Source organism: Mirounga leonina, unplaced genomic scaffold (genome assembly GCF_011800145.1).
Source record: "Mirounga leonina isolate KUSES-001 unplaced genomic scaffold, KU_Mleo_1.0 Mir_150, whole genome shotgun sequence".
NCBI classification, from domain to species: Eukaryota; Metazoa; Chordata; class Mammalia; order Carnivora; family Phocidae; genus Mirounga; species Mirounga leonina.
In genome coordinates, this window is record NW_023270374.1 from 29,004,401 (window position 1) to 29,025,886 (window position 21,486).

A 21,486-nucleotide genomic window follows, 5' to 3' on the forward strand; every position below is an offset into this window, starting at 1 on the left:
AGCTGCCCTGAACATTGTTTTTGTAGAACATTTTGTGTACAAGTCTTTTTGTGGTCATATGTTTTCATTGTCTCTTGAGTAATATCTAGGAGTGGAATTGCTGGGTCACTTGGTAGTTGTTCGCATCTCATTTGGTAAGTAGAATCTTGTAATTCAATTAAGGGAAGACTTTACTTATATATTATCCAGGCCACTTCTCTCCTTTACAGACAAGGATACTAAGGCCCAGAGAGTAGATGGACAAGAGACCTATTCAGAGCCAAATAGAAGACTTTTTTCAAAGTTTGGACTAGAAATCCCTGTCTCTTAACTCTTCTCTGGTGTTCTTTATGTCATACTTTACCTTTTCCCTCCAGAAGTGGGCAAGGAAACTGGGCTTCTTTCTGAAAGATCGTTAACTATTTCAATTTTTGCTTAGGGAGAAGTAACTCTTAAATATACCCAAATGCAATATATTGTGGGTATTTGTTTCGTGTGTTTCTGTAATGATCTGGATCTGGTCCTGCTTCTCCTCCAGTGTACATTTTAGTAAATCTTCCAGAATGATCTTTCTGGAACACAAATCTGATCATACTACTAATTCTCCATCATGTGTTCTATAGGTCTTATGGGATAAAGTCCTGTCTCTAGTTGAGTGTGCAAGGTTCTTGCTTGCTTCTCTCTTTTTTTTTTTTTAAAGATTTTATTTATTTTATTTTTGAGTGAGAGAGAATGAGAGAGAGCACATGAGAGGGGGGAGGGTCAGAGGGAGAAGCAGACTCCCTGCCAAGCAGGGAGCCCAATGCGGGACTCGATCCAGGGACTCCAGGATCATGACCTGAGCCAAAGGCAGTCGCTTAACCAACTGAGCCACCCAGGTGCCCCTTGCTTGCTTCTCTTGCTTCATCTTACACTCCATCACACACCCCCTGCAGCCTGTCCTCTGTTGTGCTCCTTCATACCTCCATGCCTTTCAACCTCTTGTGTTTTGTCTAGAATGGTGTTCCTCTTTTGTCTCTCTGATAAATTCCTCCTCGCTCTTCAGAGGAGACTCTGAAAATTCCCTGATTGATCCAGACCCTCTCAGGGATTCAGTTATTCCTTTTTTATGCATATGTATCTCTGACAGCTAACTCTTAAAACCATGGTGTTCTCTTAGGATATCACACTGAGTTTTAGTTGAATTTTCCTGGCACAAGACTAGATGCTGAAGGTATAGAGGTAAATAAGATGTGGGCCCCATTTTGGAGGAGCTTGCCGTCTATTAAGGAGATTCATACAGCAGAGTGGTGGTTTCAGTATGGCATCCTTAGTACTCATGTGGCCAGCAGTGTAGGAGAGCTCTCCTCCCTACAGCCTTCCAGGTATCAACTATTTTGAAATTTTCATCAGATGAAACTACCTCATGACTTTATCTGCAACACTAGTGAGGTTGAATGGTTTTTAAATATGCTTACTGGGTATTTTTAACTCATGAGGAAGATAATCAAGTTTTATTGTAGTGGAACTAATTAGGTCACTTCCTAGCTTTGAAACCCTGGGAGGCAAACGTTTTTTCCTGGCTGAGTCTCTAGTTTCTTATCTATAAAATGGGGAGAATGATAAACATGTTTCCTAGGATTGTTGTGAGAATTAAAGGAAGTAACATATACAGAGTACACATAGGCACATAGTAGGTTTACAATAAATATTGCCTCTTTAAGTCCCCAATCTCTAGCCCAGTGCCTGCCACATTTTCAGGATTCAGTAAATATTTATGAAGAATAGGAATACATGCATTTTGTATATGTGTCTAAAGGGCTATATATAGATGCTAACACAGATCCATCTGTCTCGAGAAGAGTGTTTGATTTGACTTGCATCAATATTCAACTGGAGTGGCTGAGCACACACGCGTGTCTCTTCTTGGGTTACCACATCCACTACTAAGCAGATGTCCATTATAATGGAATGTGAAAGAGGAAAAAAATAATAATAAAGGCAGGGGAGTGTAATGTTGTGGCTTGATTTGACAGGGCGTCCTGCTACTTCAGCTGCTAGTGCTGGGCATGAAGCAGATTAATCTGTATTCTAGCACACCGCTGCTGAAGTCAGGATCAGTTAAATTAGGGTATTTTAAACATCCTGTTTGCATCTAGAGTCTTACCAGGAAGCAGGATGTCTGTCCGTCTGGGGGAGTTCAGGGGCAGGTGGGCAGCAAGGATGGGCACTAAAACAGAGATGGTTTTAATTTTAGAAACAAGAGAAGAGCACTTCTGTATGATCGCCTTAAGACAGAAGAGCTAATGGCCTTAGACGTTCCATGGAAACAAAGGCAGCCCTGCCGCATGGCCTCGAATTTTAAAGTGGCCCCACAAGATCTTGCCAGGACATGGGCCTTAAGGTTGAAGTACAGGGACCATTTCCATCCTAAGAATAGAGCTGTGGCTGACCCATATCTTTCTTAACCGTTTGGGCTGCTGGAAGGCAGGTGCAGGCTCTGAAGCTGGATGTGCCTCAGAGGGGCCCTGAATTCATTGTCCAGCCAGCCAGGCTGGGCCAATATTTAGATGCCAGGCTATCAGGTCACTGGTCAGAGTCCACTTTCCATAGTCCAGCATTTGTATTTATCCGTGATTGGCACTCCTCCCCCACATTTCCAGCCCCATTGCTTTTCATCCTCCCTTCCCTCTGCCACACAGATCCTTTCCCAGTTCTTCGTCCAGACCCCCTGCATTCCAGCTTAATGCCTTTGATGCATGCTTGTCCATCAGCTTGGATGCCCTTGTTCCCATTGCCCCTCCTCCCTTCAAGGCTCTTTTCTTGCTTTCTTCTCTTCTCCCAGGTTCAGCTCACGTGGCATCTTGCCCACCAGGCTCCCCAGACACCCTGGCTCGCAGAGTATTTGCCTCCTCAGTTTCTGCCTCTTTCTCATCACTACCACCTCCTGTCAAGTAATTTTAGACATGATAGACTACAAGCACCTGGAGGGCAGAGTCAGTGTCTGGATGTCTTTGTCACCAAACACTTTATCTTATACATTGTAGGGTTCTATTTTATGAATAAATGAATGAATCTGTGTCCATTCCTGTGTCTAAGACACCTAGAGGCTGCCTCCTGTGGCCCACCTCAGCTTGTTAGTACCTCTTCTTCCCTTTTGGTGGCCTCCTGGAACCAAAACTTCAAGAGATGCAAGCAGGACACCTCTGACATCTTGGAGGCCTTTCTCTTGGCCCAGAAGGATAAGGAAGTCATTTAGGGATTGTCACTGCGCTCCCTGTCACCTTCTTCCCCCTGTTCCGCACCTCCCACCCCAATCCCTACCTTGGGAGACCTGTAGGAACTAAATGTGTCCATAGAACCCAAAATCCTGGCCTCTGTCTCTCTACCAACTTTCCCACAGAGAACTTGGAGCTATGAGCTCACAGCCGTTCACTTGCCAGTATAACGCACCCAGCCCTGCGTCACTCCCAGGAGTCTGAGAAAAATAGCCAGCCCTACCCATTCCTTCCTCTTTCCTACCCTATCCCCACCTGAGTTAGGGACCCTTCACACGTGTGCTTTGCATATTCCACGTGTGCCACATAATTGTGTACTCGATCGTAGCTGTTTATTTCTTAGCCTTGCTCATAGGATGATGAGCTCCTTTAGGGTGGACTATCTTCTTTCATCTCTGTAGTCCCAGCACTTGCTACATTGTCTAGCACATAGTAGGTACCTAGAAGTTTGAGCTGGCATATGCGCCACTTCATGCCCTGTAATTAATTGTCCTGTGGTCACAAAACTCATAAAAGAGAAGGTATTTTTCATTTCCTCTACAGATCATGTGCTGTGTTTTCAGTTCTACAGCAAGATCAAAAGGCAAATGATTACCATGGCCGAGTACATTTATTTTTATTAAAAGGTAGGACCATCTCTGCTTCGATGTGCTGTGTCCTTCAGCTTACTAGTAAATAGCCACTGTCCACTGCAGGGGCTGTCTGCAGGTCTCCCAGAACTTGTATTATTTGGCTTTATAGGCAGTCACATATAAGCACTTTATTTTAATTTATTGTGGGATTTAAGAGTCTGAGTGAAGTTGGCCTTGCTCCATCTTATGGTTAGAACAAATCTCGAGTTACAGAAGGTAACCCTACTAGCTGAGAAAGTCAGGCCACCTAAGTTCCTGTCTTTCTCTGCACAAGCTAGTGAGGGTGGCGCAGGCCGACTGAAGTACATTCAGTGATAGGCACACGACCAGGAGGCACTATGGAAGGAGCTAGGTGGTGATCTACGACAGGTGCATGGGCAGGGACTCTTGCGATGTTCCTCTTCAGTACAGCAAATCTCAAATGAATGTCTGTTGGGTACCTGTTGTGCACCTGTCTCATTTGATACAGTGGATTTAATAGCTGGAAGGCACAGCCCCATTTTACAAACAGGAAAACTGAGACTTAGTGATTAAACAATATGCCCATGTTTTAGTGAACACCAGAGGCAAGATTCAAATCCAAGTCTGTCTGATCCTAAAGCTCCACATAAGGTTAATTAATTGTTGGCCTTTCTAGAGCAGGTCCTGGGAGTTAGACTTCTTACTGTACCCATGTGCCTTACTGATCCTAAAGCTCCACATAAGGTTAATTAATTGTTGGCCTTTCTAGAGCAGGTCCTGGGAGTTAGACTTCTTACTGTACCCATGTGCCTTTCTCAGCAGTGGGCCACTAGTAGGCCTGGTTGGTAATAGGCCTACCTATGGGTAAGTAGCTCTCCTCACAGAGAGAGGTGTTGTTAACCTCCTGGGATTTGGACCACCCTTTTTTAAGAATGGGGATGGGAAACGTTAGTCCATCTCATTCTTTACAAAAACAGTGCCCACTGTACGAGGCTAGTTGGAGTGACTGCCACAGTCTGGTTTCTACCACTCTGGAAAGACCTCAGATCTGGGTATACTAGATCATGGGTTCTTAACCAGAGGAGCCATCCCCAAGAGATGGGAACACTCTGAACTTCCATGGAAATGTTACATTTGTATATAATACATTTTGCAAGGGATAGCATGCATAAGGGTTCATCAGATTCTCAAAAGTTTCTTTCGTGATTTTTAAAAAAGATAAATTGCAGGTCTAGATTCCAGTGGCCCACAAAGGTATTTGTGACCTGAAGCAAATCACATCCCTTATCAGGGCTATTGTTTCTATACTCAAAATTCCAGAGGAGTTGAACCAAAGATTTCAAATTGTCCTTCCAACTCTGAAAATTACAAAACTCTATGACCCCAGAGAATCAAGCTTTCAGTCCCCTTGCAGATACCCAGGGGTCTAACCCATTGCCAACCACCCTTGAGAGGCCCTTAAAGAGCTGTGAGCTGGGGAAGAGGGGACGAGGGGCCAGAACCACCTGTCTAGGCAGTTTCACTAATTAGCGTCTGAGGCTGGCAGTTGTCTGTTGAGCAGGCACCCAGCAGGCAGGGGCTCACACTGGCCCAGTTTCAGTACTGGCTCTGTAATACTTCACCAAGACCCTGACCTCGCTACTGAGTGACTTGAAGTTGTAGATTTGCTTGGCCTTCCCCTCTCGGGAGCCTTGTGAATTCCTTTAATGTGTGTGTGTGTGTGAGTGTGTGTGTGAGAGTGTGTGTGTGTGTTCTGCTCTCCCTGGGCCCTGCCTTAGAGGTTGTTTTCTGAAGTGGGAGTCACCACATCCACCCCATCTGCGCTGACAGCTCCATAGCCATCCTTCGACTCCATTTTATCCTGTCAAAGTGACAGAGCAGCTGGCCAGCAGATAAACCTGTTATCTTCCCTGCTCTCGGTGCCAGCAGCTCTCCCCGTCTTCCTGGTGCATGAAAAATTGACACCACCTTGGGCTGAAATCTGTTCCTAGGGAGGCTACATTTATTAGTGGCTAATGAAACTCTGTGTGTGTGTGTGTGTGTGTGTAAGTATAAAACTTGGGGTAGCTGAAGCGTTTTCCTATCTGTCAGGCACCAGTGACCTACAGCTAGTCACAGCACCCAGAGAAAGAGAGACGGAAGGTACCTAAGCAGCTTCAGGTCTCCTGAAATTAACAACCTGTTCTTTGCTTAAAATCCCAACTAGGTAAATGCCATTTGTTCTTAGTATATACCTCTGCAATAGGTTAAGATATCTCCTGCTTCAGGCTGGGATGAGCTGTAAAAATGCATGCTGATATGATCTAGTGCCAAAAAAGATGATTATTCTGTATATTACATTTTCCTCTTTGAAAATTACAGCTCCTGGGGCGCCTGGGTGGCTCAGTTGGTTAAGCGACTGCCTTCGGCTCAGGTCATAATCCTGGAGTCCCGGGATCGAGTCCCGCATCGGGCTCCCTGCTCAGCGGGGAGCCTGCTTCTCCCTCTGACCCTCCCCCCTCTCATGTGCTCTCTCATTCTCTCTCTCTCAAATAAATAAATAAAATCTTTAAAAAAAAAAAATTACAGCTCCTGATATCCTCACTGTTCTACTGGCACCCCACCCTCCCATCTTGTTCAGGTATATAAAGAACATTCTCTTGCAACTCTTTCCCCTCCATCTTAATCAGCAAGATTAAAAGGGAAATTTGAGAAGTTCTGGTTCAGTATTTGCAGAACTGCCTAAAACCCAAAGTCTCTTCTTTATTTGGACTCTGGTAGAAATCACCTCTGGAAAGAGTAATTCAGTAGAAGAGAGAAGAGGGGTTGTTATTCACGTCTTACTCCATATGGCCTTTTGCTTCATTTTCTCTCATTAAAATTGTTGAATTTTTTTTAAATCCACATTTACATAATGCCAGTCTTTTGGACACAATGAGCCCCACATGAAGCACATGGTCAGGCTTTGCATGGTTTAGTTTCTGGTCTCTTTTATCTTTCTTAGTTAAAAGCTTTGATGGTTACCTTTTATATCTGGAAAGCATATAACAACATAGTAAGAAAGCTTACTGTTTAGAGTCAGGCATCTTGGGTTCAAACCTAAGCTCCCACCACTGACTGAAGGACATGACCTTAAGTAAGTTGATCAACCTCTCTGAGCCTTGGATTCTCCATTTATAAGAGAGGAATGAGAATGGTACCTTTCTCATAGTTTAATAGTGAGGATTCAATGAGAAAATTGTGTACAGACCTCAAGTCATAGATACACAATTGGTGACAGTTATTATTGTACCCTACTTACTTTCAACTAGGTATTTGAAGCTGCTTATAGCAAAACAATATGGTGATACTAAACCTTAGCTTTGAATAACAATTTGTCAAAACACAAATGTCAAACTGGGGAAAATATTTGCAGCATATATGACAAAAGGATAATATTCTTAATTTACAGAGAACTCGTAGAAATCAAATTGGCAAGAAGGCCAAGGCATTTCACCCAGAAAGTAATACAAGTGGTCAGTAAACATCAGAAAAGCTGCTTAACCTTGTTCATAACAAGAATAAAAACATGCTAATCAGACGAAGATCCCACGTTTCACCCACTAGGTTGTCATAATTTTTAAGTTGGATGGTATCCAATCTGAGTTGAGGATATGGGAGAACAGATACTCTTTATATATATAAGAGTGTAAATATATATATATTTATATATGAGTATATATACATATACATGTATACACTCATATCTATTATATATCTATATAAAATTTTGCTTCCATTCTGTGTGTGTGTGTGAGACACTGAGAGTGGACATAGAATTGGTACAACCTTTGTGGCAAATAATTTGTCCACGTCTTTCAATATATTCTATGTGAATACCTTTTGACTCACCCAGTTCCACTGCTAGGAATTTGCCATAAGAATACACATGGAAAAGTATATTCATGCCAGAAAAAAAGTACCCATGCCATGATATGTGTACATGGATGTTTATTGCAGCGTTGTTTCTAACAGCAAAAACAAAACAACCAACCAAAAACTGGAAACCACCTAAAATACTCACTATTGAGCAGGGCACTAGTTAAATTATGATAAATAAGGTCAGTGGAATTCTAGATAGCCATTAGAAAAACCATGAAGTATGTACTGATATGGAAATATATATATGTATTTTTTCCCCTCTCCTCTAAGAATGTACACAAGATACCTTGTAGATTTTTTTTCCTTGGGAGAGAAGAAAAGGATAATGAGAACAGTATGGGAAAAGACAAATATTAGGTGTTCAATAAATATTTGCTGAATGCGTTTTATACCTTTATGTATAGTCTGGTTTTTACCATGTGTATCCATTACTTCTATTTTATTTTATTTTTTTAAGATTTTATTTATTAGAGAGAGAGAGAGAAAACACAAGCCGGGGGAAGGGGCAGAGGGAGAAGCATACTGCCCACCAAACAGGGAACCCCACGTGATGCTCGATCCAGGACCCTGGGATATGACCTGAGCCAAAGGGAGATGCTTAATCGACTGAGTCACCCTGCTGCCCCTATTACTTTTATTTTAAAATCCATTGGTGGATCATGGAATCACTAATAAGGCAGTAAAAGAAATTGCTTCCTATAGTTGAGCATAAACCCATCTTTGAGCTTCCCAACAGCCAAGGCAAAGAGGGAACCCCAATAAGCATAAAAAATTCATCAGGAAAGAGAAACATTTTCCCGATCTTCATCTCTAAAAGGACTCTAGCGCCAAGGGTTGGCCTAAACTCAGATTTCGTCTTGTCTCTCCCCAGCTGAAAATTCATGGGTGGATTCTTGCCACTTTTTTTCATGATCCACCCTTTGCAACCTAACTGGCCTCCCCTCCTCCATGTGGATATGACACTCCATCCAAACTGGCCTTTGCATATATTGTTCCATCGGCCTGCAGTGCTCTCTCCTCTTCTCTACCTAGTTGTCAGCCATAGGTGTTGTATTGGGGCTTTTTGAAGATGTTCAGTTGTTTGTTACCTCCAGTGGGAATCCTTTTAGGTCAGATATCCCTTCTCTGTGCTCCCCAAGTCCCGTGTGCCTACCTCAGTGATGGGACTTGTCACACTGCACTATTATCATTGTTTTGTTTCTGCACTAAATAAGGAGCTCTTCAAGATTAGGGATAATGTGTTGTTTATTTGGGGGCCTGAGCACCAAATGCTTGCCAGGCACAAAAATAAGCAAGTGGTCAGTGAATGAGTGAGTCGTCTAAAGTTTGAGTTCTGCCTCTTTCACCAGTTAGCTATGCCGACCCGTCACTGCACTCTTCGCTCCGTCTCAACAATGAGAGATTTGGCCCAGATAATCTATGAGAATCTGGCTGATCTCTTTTTCTTCCTCTGTGGTTGTCAGATTGTCATATATACACATGGAGAGTGTTGCCAGTTGTTACGCTGAGTAATTTCAAAGTTTCAGAACTAACACTGCATTGATTATGGCCTGTCCCACATCTGCTCACCAGCTGAAGAGATCAGAGCCTAAGATTGGAAAACTGATTATGTCCTCTACTCTGCCTTTCTCTCCTCTCCTTGGCATGCTTAGAGGTTAGAGGACTTTCCCTGACACGTGCCTCCAAAGACGGCCTTGTCTTATCCTACTTTCTCACCCAGCTGAGCTGTTTGGTTCACTGTCCTTACCCTGGGTTCCATGACAGTTTTTGCCTTTCTGTGAAGACAGGTCCCGTGCTATCCACTCTCCACTCCCTTTCTCTAAACCCTTCATTTTGTTCAAGATGGAGATTATACCACCTCAACCTCAGCTTCACACGAAAGTTGAGAGAGATTGGGGTGAACCTGGGGCATTGTTTTGAGACCAGGGAGGGATATACCAATGAAAAAAGCAGACAAGGATTCCTGCCTTTGAGGAACTGATATTCTAATTGAAGGGAGACAGTGAACAGAATAAATTAAATAAATAAAATAAATAAATAAATAAATAAATAAATAAATAAATAAATAAATAAAAAAAACAGTGTTTTAGAAGATAATCATGCTGAGGAGGAAAATAAAGCAGCTAAGACTTGGAACTAGGTAGTGTCAGGGTGTTGTGTTTTTAAATGGGGTGGTCAAGGAAAAGCCTCATCGAGAAGATGACAACTGAGTAAAACTGGGCGTGAAGATGGAGCCATGCAGATAATCTGGTGAAGAGCATTTCAGGTGGAGGAAACAGCAAGTGCAGAGGCCCCAGAACAGGAGCTTGCCTGACATTAGAAACAACATTTAGTCCAAGTGAGCTGGGGAGCCATCAGAGGGTTTTAAACAGAGAAATAATGGGATCTGACTTTGGGTTTTAACCTAAAGGATTGTTCTGACTGCTGTATGGAGATTAGGCCAGAGGGAGCAAGGGTGGAAGCAGAGAATATTGAATTGAATATTCCAAGCAAGAGATGACGGTGGTATGGCCCTGAGTAGCCACTGTGGGAGCGGAAGGAAGAAGAGGTGGGATTCTGGGTATAATTTGAAGGTAAAGCTGACAAGGTTTCCTGTGAGACATCTCCACTGTTTTTGGCCTGAGGAACTGGAGAACCTGGTTGCCATTAACTAGGCGAAAAGACTGTGGGGAACATGTTTGAGGAGGCAGATCAGGAGCTGGATTTGGGATGTGTTCAGTTTAAAGGACCTGCTGACAACCACGTGAACAGAGCAGGTAGAAAGGTGAACACATGAGTCTGCTTTCAGAGAACAGGAGTGGCCGGTAGACCCAATTTTGGGAGCCATCAGCATGTAGGTGGTTTTACAGCTGTGGGACTAGCATGGGCCTCCCAGGGTGGTGAATGCAGGTGGAAGACAGGATGCCCGACTACCTCCGGCAGTATGAGACTGGGGATATGAAGAGGCAGGGAATGCATCGTATCTGTGCTATGGTGAATGCCTACCAGCGGCTTTAATTAATAGGTGACTTTTTGAGAACTCAAGGGAAGTTTGACATGTGAAGATGTTCTTCAGTCACTTTTCAAATAGAGTATTTGTTGCCCACGCTCTGGGCATTATCTCAAAATAAACTTCACTCTGTCATTTCTCCACGACTAGACTTATGCCGCCTCCTTTTCAAGGTCATTATTCTGGATTTTTAAAAATTCTTTTTAAAGACAATCTCTTCACAGCTAAAGCCTATAACATACCCTTCAGTTACCCTCTTCTTCCCAAGGTAGAAACATAGTAGCTCATAATAGAAGCCTGTGGGTAATGGGAGCTCAAAAAGCATTGTTACCATTTTGAAGTACTTACTGGCCAGCTGCTTCCAAACCTGAAGGAGGAGTTTTAGCTGCACCAGAATGGAAGTGCTAACCCTGGCACCCGATTGTGTCTCTTACTTAACCCCACGATCTTTACCTGGGGAAATTATGAGGAATTTGAGAATATGATAGAACACGTCTTGTTGTTCATTATACACTCATCTCCTAGCGGACATTCATACTCTGTTCACAGGTTATTTCTGTAAATGGGGGGTTAGGTTAAGGTTCTGTTGTGAACAATCAAAATCAATTAATTCCAGGCGGACTAGAATTCTAACTTAGTTTTGATTCACTTGCTCAGGTTGTCCTTGAGGATATCATCCCTTTTGAATACGTTTCTTGTGCAGCTTGTGAAGATCAGTTCAGGTTTCCAGTGACACAATTTAAGTTCCTGTCTTACTAATCAATAGCAGCAGTCAGGGAAGGCCTACTTATTCGTCCTCCAATAGAACCAGATCAGGCTTAAAGAGAGGTAATAATTACCACTCTGATCACAGCATGTTCCCTTTTCTCCTTCCCAACCCAGAGCATGTCTGTTCGATCCTGGCTTCCCTCCTCCGGAACCTGAGAGGGCAGCAGCGAACCCGGCTTCTGAATAAATTCACTGAAAATGACAGTGAGAAGGTGGGTGTGCCTGCTGCATGGTAAGGCTGGGCCCAGGGCCGGGGGCCGGGGGGTGGGGGGGTGGAGTGAGGCTAGAAGGGCTCTTTACCTGATGCCGTCTGGGGGGTGCTGAGCTGAGCGTTCCTGCCCTAAAACATCTTCTCCAGCATGGCTTTGGATCTCAGGCTTTTCTGTGGCTCTGCCTCTCCTCTCCAGACACATCCTTCTGGGAGTGGTAGCGCCTTGGCTGGCAGCAGCTAGTACCTCAGGGAGATTTTTAGACCCAGTGAGAGTGGGTTGTAATAGGATTTGGATTGGGGGTTGCACAGCATGGCAAAGTCATCAAGAACCACAGGCTTTGGATTCAGATGTTTGGATTTGAACCTGGTTTTGCCAGTTTCAACATGTGTGCCACTCTGAGCCTCGTTTTCCCTGTCTTTGAAATGGACACATTAATTCCCATCTTGAAGAGTCAAGGAGAGGAGGACTAAATGAGGCCTTCCTAGGTGGCAGTGATGGAAGGTTCTGGTATGAACATAGGGAAGGGAGAGCCTGTCCTCAATGGCCTGTGGCATAAGGGAATGATCACGTAAATGAGATTAGATGCATCATTTACATTGTGATTTAGCGTGCCAAACCATAAGAGTTTTAACAGTAACAAGAGCCAGCATATATTTAATGATTGGGGGGCTTAGCAGGTCCCTTTCGTTGTTGCACGTATTCTCCCAACAGCGTGGGGTTTACCCCCTGTGTGGCTTTCGTACACATTTGCAGGGCAGGAAACAAGCTTGGAGGCATTATGTTCCTTGCCCACAATCATGGTCTACCATGGTCATGCTGCTAGTTACGAATTAGATCATTCTAGATGAATAAAATTAAGACCAAAACCCCTTTTATAACTTAACATAATTTCTTTCCTTACTGTGTCCAAGGAAAGGCTGAAAGTTTGTCCTCCTTCGGAGAGAGGTTGATGACCGTCTCTCTGAGCTTGCGTCTGACCGTTTTTCCAGCCTTCCTAGCTGCGTAGCACGGGGAAGAGGCCATCATGAGGTTAGGCACAGAACACCTTAGCAATCATGTCACCTGGTGACATTTAACATCTGTGCTTCAGTTTCTTCATCTTTAAAATTAGGGTCACTATCTTTCCTGCCTACGTCTCAGGTTTTTTTAAGGTATGAGGAAACTACTCCATAAACTGAAATATATAAGATGCTGGGGTCGTCGTTGTTACCCAGAGAGGATTTGGGCACAGTCCTCCTGGACTCTGGTGCCGTGTTGAAGCACCATCTGCTGTTACCCACTATAAGCTCTTGAGTAAATATCAGGGTTGCCAAGAGCCGTGGTGGTGCCAACCTAGTAAAGAGATGGTTTAGAAATCTAGGCTGGTTTCACGGTGTTTGTTCAGTCTTTTCGAAGTCTTAGGGAAAAATGAAACTTTTTCAGACCCACTGAGTATTCCCCGGACCATGTTTGAAGCATGACTTTTGCTAAGTTGAAAACTGATTTTTAAGTTATTGCTGAGCAGAGAAGTCAGGGCCTTTTTTCAAGTTGCTGAAAGAATTTTTTTCGTATACTCTCTTCTGACTCGAAAGCAACTAAAGAGATTTTACTCAGACCTTTTTTAAAAAAGATCAGCTCTGGGGTAGAATCTGAACATGAAAGGTTTCAGTTGGAAGAAAGAAATTTCTGTAAAGTTCTAAGTGAATACCAAGTATGTAACTTCAAGCTCCTTCTCTTTGCAAGAAGGGACTTGAATTTTTTTTAATTTATTTATTTGTGTTTTTAACAACTCAAATTCATGGGAGCCCTCAAAGGGCTGGGAATGCAGCGTCCTTTGGGGAATGGACCTGTGTTCAGACTGTACCCATTCCAGGTGTTGGCTTGTTCTGCCCCAGCTCTTTAATCCATTCCTGCCGTGTTCCTAAGCAGAGCTCATCCCGATGTCAGAAGTGGGAGAGTGGGTCTCCTATTGTAAGGAGTGACAGTGAGATGAATGGGAGCCCCACTGTTCTCTTGCCTTGGTATTCTTTTTCCTTCTCACTCATGTCTCAAATCTCTCTCTTTCAGGTTGACAGACTGATGGAGTTGCATTTTAAGTATCTGGACGCAATGCAGGTGGCGGACAAGAAGATTGAAGGGGAAAAACATGTACGTATCCCTGCCTGTCTTTTACCGACTATCGACTCGCATTCCACTTGGATCCCTTTGTACCTTCTCTGACCACACAGGACAGGCAAGGGCATGGGTACCATCTGCCCTCACATGCCACCTCACCTGTTGTTAGAGCAGAGCAGGTGACAGTCTGCCAGTGGTTATACCTGCTCTTCTAATAGGAGTGCATGTCCTTTAAGAGGGAGGACGTGTCGGATTGATCCCTGTCCCCTAGCTGTTAGGAAGCTTGGCCCGCTTCCCACGGTCTGGGTGATAGCACGAGTACCCTTGACATGAGCTGCTCTTAAAAAATCTGGCCAAAGTGCAGTGCAGTGACTTGGTACCACGTTGGCAGAGCTGGCAGAGCGCATCTTGGTTCACACTGCTGCTGGCTTCTGTAGTCATAAGGGAAGGGAAGGAAGGACGCGTGGGAAGGGTGATCACGGGATAAGAACTGGAAGGAAATTTCGAGGTCACTCATTGACAGTTGAAAAACTGGAGACCTGGAGAAAAGAGGCTCAGATGCATCACAGCAAAGCCTGCAGACCAGGCTCCCGAGGACCCACCCTCATTTCTTCTGCTCGTGGCTGCTGAGGGAAAGGAAACCTGTCAGGTTTTTTCTTGAAGAGCTGTGCTCGCTGTGCTAGTATCCTGCCTTATGTACTTTCCACCTGCTTCCCTTTTGTTCTCTGCCATCTCTGGCCTCTACTTTTCTCATCTGTCACCTTCATCAGGGCAGGCATTCATGTTGCTTAATGTCCAATCTGTATTCTCCCTGCAAGACATTCCTCAGTCTTTGGTCACATCGCCAGAGGATCCTTTCCTTGCTTTTTACAAAGTCTGTAATAGACTTCATTTTCTTTGTGATCTTGATTTGCTATATCACTCCATTCTCTTTTTGTTCTTCTTGCCTTAAGGATACACTGGAGGCTTTTGACCCTCACTGGTGGGAGAGCCAATTCAGCCCCTGCTCACATCTGTGTTGGAGCAACGGAGCTGTGGGGCAGACCCAAGTGCACAGGGGATGACTACGCTAGCATTTGCCCTCAAGCTAGGCCTCAGGCGAGGGTGAGAGCCCAGAGGGAGGACACAGTGACCCTGTTGTCTGTGTCCTGTTTCTCTTCACCCCTTCGTATCCACCCCTCTCCTTTCACAAGATATACCTTCATTTGTGAATGCCAGTGGACAGGTAGCTGTGGTTATCATGCCCGGGATGTCCCTCAACCTAGTAAGTCCTCAGATGTTTGTTGATTGATTGAATTGACTGACTGGGACATGCTTCGTTGAGACAGTGATACTCCTACACGATAAAAGGCAGGGGCTCTGAATTTTGAGTCTGGACTTCAGATTGCTAGCATGTTGCACTCACAGCTCTTTTGTTCTGCCCTCCCACCCCCTTTATTTTGTTCTTTTACTGAGGTTTCCTTTTCCATCTTTTCTTCCCTTTACAGTAACTTGTGCATTATGGACACTTAGTGACTGTTTAAGTACCAGAGTAATGTCTTCTTTCTCTTCGTCTGAGTGATAATTAGAAAGAATTGAAATTTCCCTAGACTTTTGTAGGGAAACAGCCATGAGACAATGAGAACTCCAGCTCTGACAGAAGGCCTGTGTTATCTGCTGGAGGAGATTTTCAGGGGTAGAAAGAGTACCTGGGAGTCGAGGGACCTAGAATTTTAGGCAGGCACCACCTCACCATCACTGTGTGGCCGTGGCTTGTCACCATGCTTCATGTGCATAGCCAGATTCTTAGCAGTAACACGGTATCAGCAAAGGTGATCTCTCAGGTCCTCTTCCACTCAGTGTTGTCCCTCAGGTTCAAGTGCACATCCTTTGGTCACTCTGCTGGCTTTTAGCAGTGGGGTGGAGTTCGAGCACCGTGAGAGGGTGACCAGTGACCACACGGTCCTTCGTACAGAGGCGCAGCCTCCGAGAAAAGGTTGGGTGAGTGGCGAGTCGCAGAACCCTGGATTTGGATTCCAGCTCTGCCATATCCTAGCTCAGAGACCTTGGACAAATGAGTTGACCTCTCTAAACTTTGGTCATCCCATCTGTAAAATGGAAATAACACTTCCCTTTTGGGGTTATTATAAAATCTGTAAAGCACCTCAGTACATTTCTAAGAGCCGCTGCTGCTTGGTGCTCCTAGCTTCCTTTGTCGTTCTTATGCAGCTTTTAAGCGAGCCAGGCAGTCCTTCTCCTGAGGGCATCTTCCTTGCTATCTGTCCCGGAGGGATCCCCTAACAGACCAGAGCGTTGGCCCCGTCATATACTTCATTTGAGGGGAAGCTGGAGTAGACGTTTTTCTGACGGAGACCAAGTAAGCTGTTGGGCGTGAGGGAGCAGCATGCGTGTAGCCGTTAGGAAACTTGGCCCGCTTCCCACAAGATTATCTATGATCAGCACTGGAGAGGGTGTGAAATTGATTAGCACCGACGGAGAGTAATCGCCGCAGCGCCTCTCCCCCAGCCTCCACAGAGCTCCTGTGTGCCATGGGCACCGGGCTCCTGCCATTTCCTGACAGACATCTGTCTCCTTGATGCCAAGGCCATTTTGCTGGGCACTGGCGAACATTCCAAGGCCATTAGTGCTCAGCAGCCTCCGTGTTGCTCAGAGAGACAGGGCAGGGTGGGGGACGAGGGACGCATTTGTGAGCTGTGCTCTCTGCCAGCCCTCGGGCTCCGTCCCGGCAGGTGTAAAGTGACTCGGAACACAGCGACCTCTTTTTCACCTCTCCTTCATGCACTCTTCTCTCTTAAGTCGTAAACAATTTGCTGCCTCACCCCTCCCCATCTCCATTAAACTTGGATGTCCTACACCCATTGGGAACTCAGCAAATATTTGTTGACTGGAATTGAATGCTTATTTCTCAGGCATTTGATGACATTGACTGTCAGATCAGTAATGAATAAATATCTCGCGCACTTCCACACTTCACCAAGTCTGCAACAAAAAAGACCTTAGGGGGCACCTGGGTGGCTCAGTCGTTAAGCGTCTGCCTTCGGCTCAGGTCATGATCCCAGGGTCCTAGGATCGAGCCCCGCGTCAGGCTCCCTGCTCAGTGGGAAGCCTGCTTCTCCCTCTCCCACTCCCTCTACTTGTGTTCCCTCTCTCGCTGTGTCTCTTTCTGTCAAATAAATAAAATCTTTAAAAAAAAAAAAAAGACATTAGATAACAGGGTCCGGTACTGCCCCAGATAATGCGGGTCAGGTATTGACAGTTTTAGTGTCTCAGAACTCCCATCTTCCCTGGACACCTGAGACTTCCACGGGCACAGTGCAAATGGCCACGGTTTGCAATTGACCAGGATTCACTGGAGAGAATCCAGTCATTTGGAAAATATTTCTCAGGTACCTGCTCTGTGCAAGGCACCAGGCCAGCCACTGGCCGGGGGTGAGAGTTAGAAGTGCCCGTGGGAAGAAGGGGCCCCAGGAGCGGTGCTGCTGGCGAGGGCTAGAAGCGCCCAGGGAGCAGGGAGCAGTCGACTGTGCCTGGGGGCACCCTCAGCTGTTTCGTGCAGGAGGCCAGGTTCAAGCTGCACATTAAGAAATAGACACACATCAGGCATTTCCAACTGAAGAAGAGCAGGAGCAAAGCAGGGGCAGAGGGAGCCAAGTTTGGGGAGCGAGTGGGAAGTTAAATCCCAGGAGCAGAGGGAAAGAAGGGAGAGCGTGGGCTCTAGAGCCCGGCTTCGTTCTGCTTCTGACTGCAGACAAGTCACTTAAACTTTTCAGCCTTATTTTCTTCCTCAGTGGTGTTTTCTTTCTAAGGTGTATGTCCCAACCTGTGTACTTTGGGGAATTACAGAAGGTGGGATTTAGTGACCTAACACCCGAAAGCTGTTTCACAGGGCTTGGCACATAGCCGGTGGCCAGAGAACCTTTCATTGTCTCTTTAAGGACTGTCTGCACCCCATCACTCCTGCACACGTGCGCGCACACACACAAACACACACACACACACACACTTTCTAACTCCCCTGGGACTGTAATATTTTGCGTGATCTGGGTGCCCTCTGTTTCATTAGCTTCCTCTCCCACACCTGTGCTCTCCTTCCTGCCTTAGCACCTTTGCATTTGCTTCTCCCCACTGACCTCACTCTTCTCTTGCTGGTGCTTCCCTCCATCTTCAGGTCTCAGCCTAAATGTCACCTCCTCAGAGAGTTTTCAGTGATCACCATATGGAAAGTAGCATCACCCCATCTCCAGGGCCCCTTCATAACCTCTCAGTATTTGCTTGTTTACTCTCTGTCTCTGGGGCTGTCATCTCACTTGTTCATCATATTCTAAGGACTTACATAGTGACTGACATGCATTAAATGAAGGACCATCGCTCATGAGATGAAATTAACATTTGTCTCTGGGTATTAAGGAAAATTGAAGGTCCCGGGTTTTTTTCTAAATTGTTCCTTAACTCTCATTTTTAACCCTCTTCTTTTGTTTGCTCTATGATTAGCCCCATCATCAAAAATATCTCAGGTCATCTATGTAGATTCTGTGGCCTACCTGTGGCAGTGTTCGGCAAGGTGAAACACTCCTATTTAGAAGAGTCTACAGGACAAGCTGATAATTCTACACACATTCAGTTGGAATCACATTACTGCAGTAATCTGTAACTGGCAAAGACTTCCACGTCTGGGGCAGTGGTCCACTGCTTTCATATTGTCTTCAGTGACTGCTCGATTCCAGGGCCACAGTGTATCTGGACATGCTCTTGGGGCTCCTGGTTAACAAGATTTGACCTGAACTTTTAAAGGGCATGTAATTCTTAGTCTTCTAGTGAGCAGTAGTTCTCCATGATCTGTAAATATCCAGGATGCTTGTCTCAGCAGATTTTATCTGACTCCCCAAACAACACCAAGTCCAGAAAATACCAAGGTCCCTGTTACTGGGAAGATGTCCTGACTTCTCATTGGTTCCTTCTGGCTTCCCTCGGTTAAATGTACAGAGATGCCTGGCTTCTGACTGTCAGAAATGAGACATAATTATATAGGTACTGGCAGGGATTTTTAAAGAGGGAGGAGAGCCTTGGAGAGAGGTTTCCCTTTTTTAGTTTCTGGGAAAATTATACTCAGCAGGTTTATTCAATAAAGTGTTCTCACCACATACTTTGCACTGTAATGACTTACAGATTGCATGCTAATTTTGCCACAGTTAAATCATTCTAGGCTTTATCCTGGAAAGAGAAGGATGGACTCCTTGTAATGAAACAGTATCCACAGGACTTGATGTCTGAAACAGACTTGGACTATTTCCTTAGCATTTGAAACTCATTTAAAGATCTGTACAGAAGGGGATGGAGCACAGGAATGGATGCGTGGGGTATGTGATCCTAAAGCACTGGGTAAGGATGTAGACAGGAGAAGTAGGAGACTGCCATTGATTCTTCTGCTAACTGTGCTGGAGGCTTCTGGGGCGTGCTTTAAAAAGAGGGAGTCTTGCTGAGAGTTCCTCTCAGCTGTTCTTTAAGCTAGTCGTTCCCAGACTTTCTCTGTCCAAGAATTTGCCAGAACACAGCTGGTAGCCAGTAGAAGCCAGTGATGGTGGGTGCTTTTTCCTCTCCTTTAGACACCCACCGATGTAGCCATATGCACGTTCACCCTCCGTGGCCCCCCTGCCAGCCCCCTTCCCAGTCAGTCATCCTTTCTGCCAGTGGAGAAGTCAGAGGAGCTCAGTTCTGGTCCTGTGCCTCTGCCACTTACCTTGCAGTGTGGCCCTGCGTGCTCTGTTTGGCTTTTGTCATCTTCCCTGCCCTCCTGTTCCAGTGGGGTTCATAGGCTCTCCATTGCTGTCCTCACAGGCTTGCTGCAGGCCTGGTTAGATCAGGGCTGTGTGCTGGGGACTCCCAAGTGTCTGCTGACTCCCTCCCACGGGACATCACCCAGAGTTTTTTGTGGCTCAGTGAGTTCAAAGCCTGGTCTGTGGCCCTAACCGTGTATCACCCGCTCCCCTCCTTCACTGCACCGGGGCCAGTCACCAGTTTCACCAGGTCAGAAACCTGGGCTGCATCTTTTTCCTCCTTTCTCTCCTGCTCCCGCCGTGCATCCATCTGGTAAGTTTTACCTCTGATCTCTGTGCAGCCTCTTCATGTTCCCCTGTCCTCGCTACCGCTGTGGCCACTCAGGCAGCCAGCATCTTTTCTTCTTGTAGGAGTGGGAGTGCAGTGCCCTCCTCACTATTTTCCCTGTCCCTAGGTTTGTCCTCTCCAGTCCATTTCCCACACAGTAACTGGAGATTTTTCTAAACTGAAAATGCAGCTACACCACTCCCCTACCCAAACCCAGTGCACACTGGCTCTGTGTTACCTGCAGGATGGGCTCTAAATTCCTTTCGGGTCTTGCCAGGCCTCTCCCGCTGGGGCCCCTGCCTGCCCCCCTCCCCCGGGCCGCATCCCTCACCACTCCTCCCCCTGTGACGTGCAAAAGCTACTCTGTACCACCTGTGCCTTCCTAAACTTTCTTCCTTTGCCCAGAATGCCTCTCTGTGCCATCTTTCCCATAGCCCTCTCCTGCAGCTGGCTAATTCCTCTGTATCCTCAAGAGCTTTGGCAGAAAAGTCCGTCAATAGATGCATGTTGAGTGTGTACCATGTGCCAAGCGTGCTGCTTAGTGTTGCCATGCCAGTGCCTGCAGAAAACCTCCTGGACCCCCGTGGCCCCCTGTGCTCCCCTGTGCTCCCTGTGCATGGCAGCCTGCATGCCATAGACCCAAATCTTGCTTCTGCCTTCGGTTTCCTCATCAGGGAAAGGAGGAGAGTGGTAATACCTATCTTGAAGGGTTGCAGGGAAGATGAAATAGATCAATATATAGAAATCACTTAGAATAGTTTCTGGCACAAGGAAGTATGCCGTAAGTGGTAGCTATTATTGTAAGTGTTTTTGGCCTCTATACTTGTCTCTCTCTCCCTCTAAAGCTGAGTCTCCACAAGCAGGGCCTGATCTTCCTTCCTCAGCAGTCCCAACAGGATTGTTATTTTCTGGCCTTGTGTTCTTGTATCTGCTGTCATGGAAGCTCTGGTTCTCTCAAGGCTGGCTTATATGTTGTCAAGATTCAAATGAGCAGTCGTGGGTATTTTTTGTTTTGTTTTGTTTTTCCAGCAAATTTAGAAGTGGAAGACACACCCATCATGGAGGCATCATGGTAGCTAGAAGGAACATGAATCCTGAGGTCATACGGCCCAAGGTTGAATCTCAGCTCAGCCTCACATGAACTCTAGCAGGGGATGACTTGCCCCGTGCATATTTTAGTTTTCATGGTAACTTTACCGAGGGTCATTTTGAAGATTAATGAGATTGTTTGTAGCAACCAGTCACATGCTTATGTGGGTGGGCTTAACACATAGTCAGTTCTCCTGTGTGGGCAAAGGTCTGGCCTGAGATTCTTGGATACTTACCAGAGCTGCTGTCAGCTAGTTAGGCATTCTCCCTCCTCCCCCCACCAAAAAAAATCCCCCCCCCTTTTTTTTTTAAGTTTTTATTTATATATTTGACAGAGAGAGATAGTGAGAGCAGGAACACAAGCAGGGAGAGTGGGAGAGGAAAAAGCAGGCTTCCTGCCGAGCAGGGAGCCCGATGCGGGGCTCGATCCCAGGACCCTAGGATCATGACCTGAGCTGAAGGCAGACGCTTAACCGACTGAGCCACCCAGGTGCCCCAAAAAA

The 21,486-nt window shown here is 45.7% G+C and overlaps 1 protein-coding gene across 1 annotated transcript in view; it reads left to right on the top strand.

Moving 5' to 3' along the window:
* CTNNBL1 (catenin beta like 1) overlaps positions 1–21,486 on the top strand; it is a 162,237-nt gene that overhangs the window by 121,233 nt on the left and 19,518 nt on the right. The window contains exons 12-13 of the mRNA XM_035006293.1: positions 11,601–11,698; positions 13,745–13,825. Coding sequence (XP_034862184.1) covers positions 11,601–11,698; positions 13,745–13,825 — 179 coding nt within the window. The remainder of the gene's footprint in view (positions 1–11,600; positions 11,699–13,744; positions 13,826–21,486) is intronic.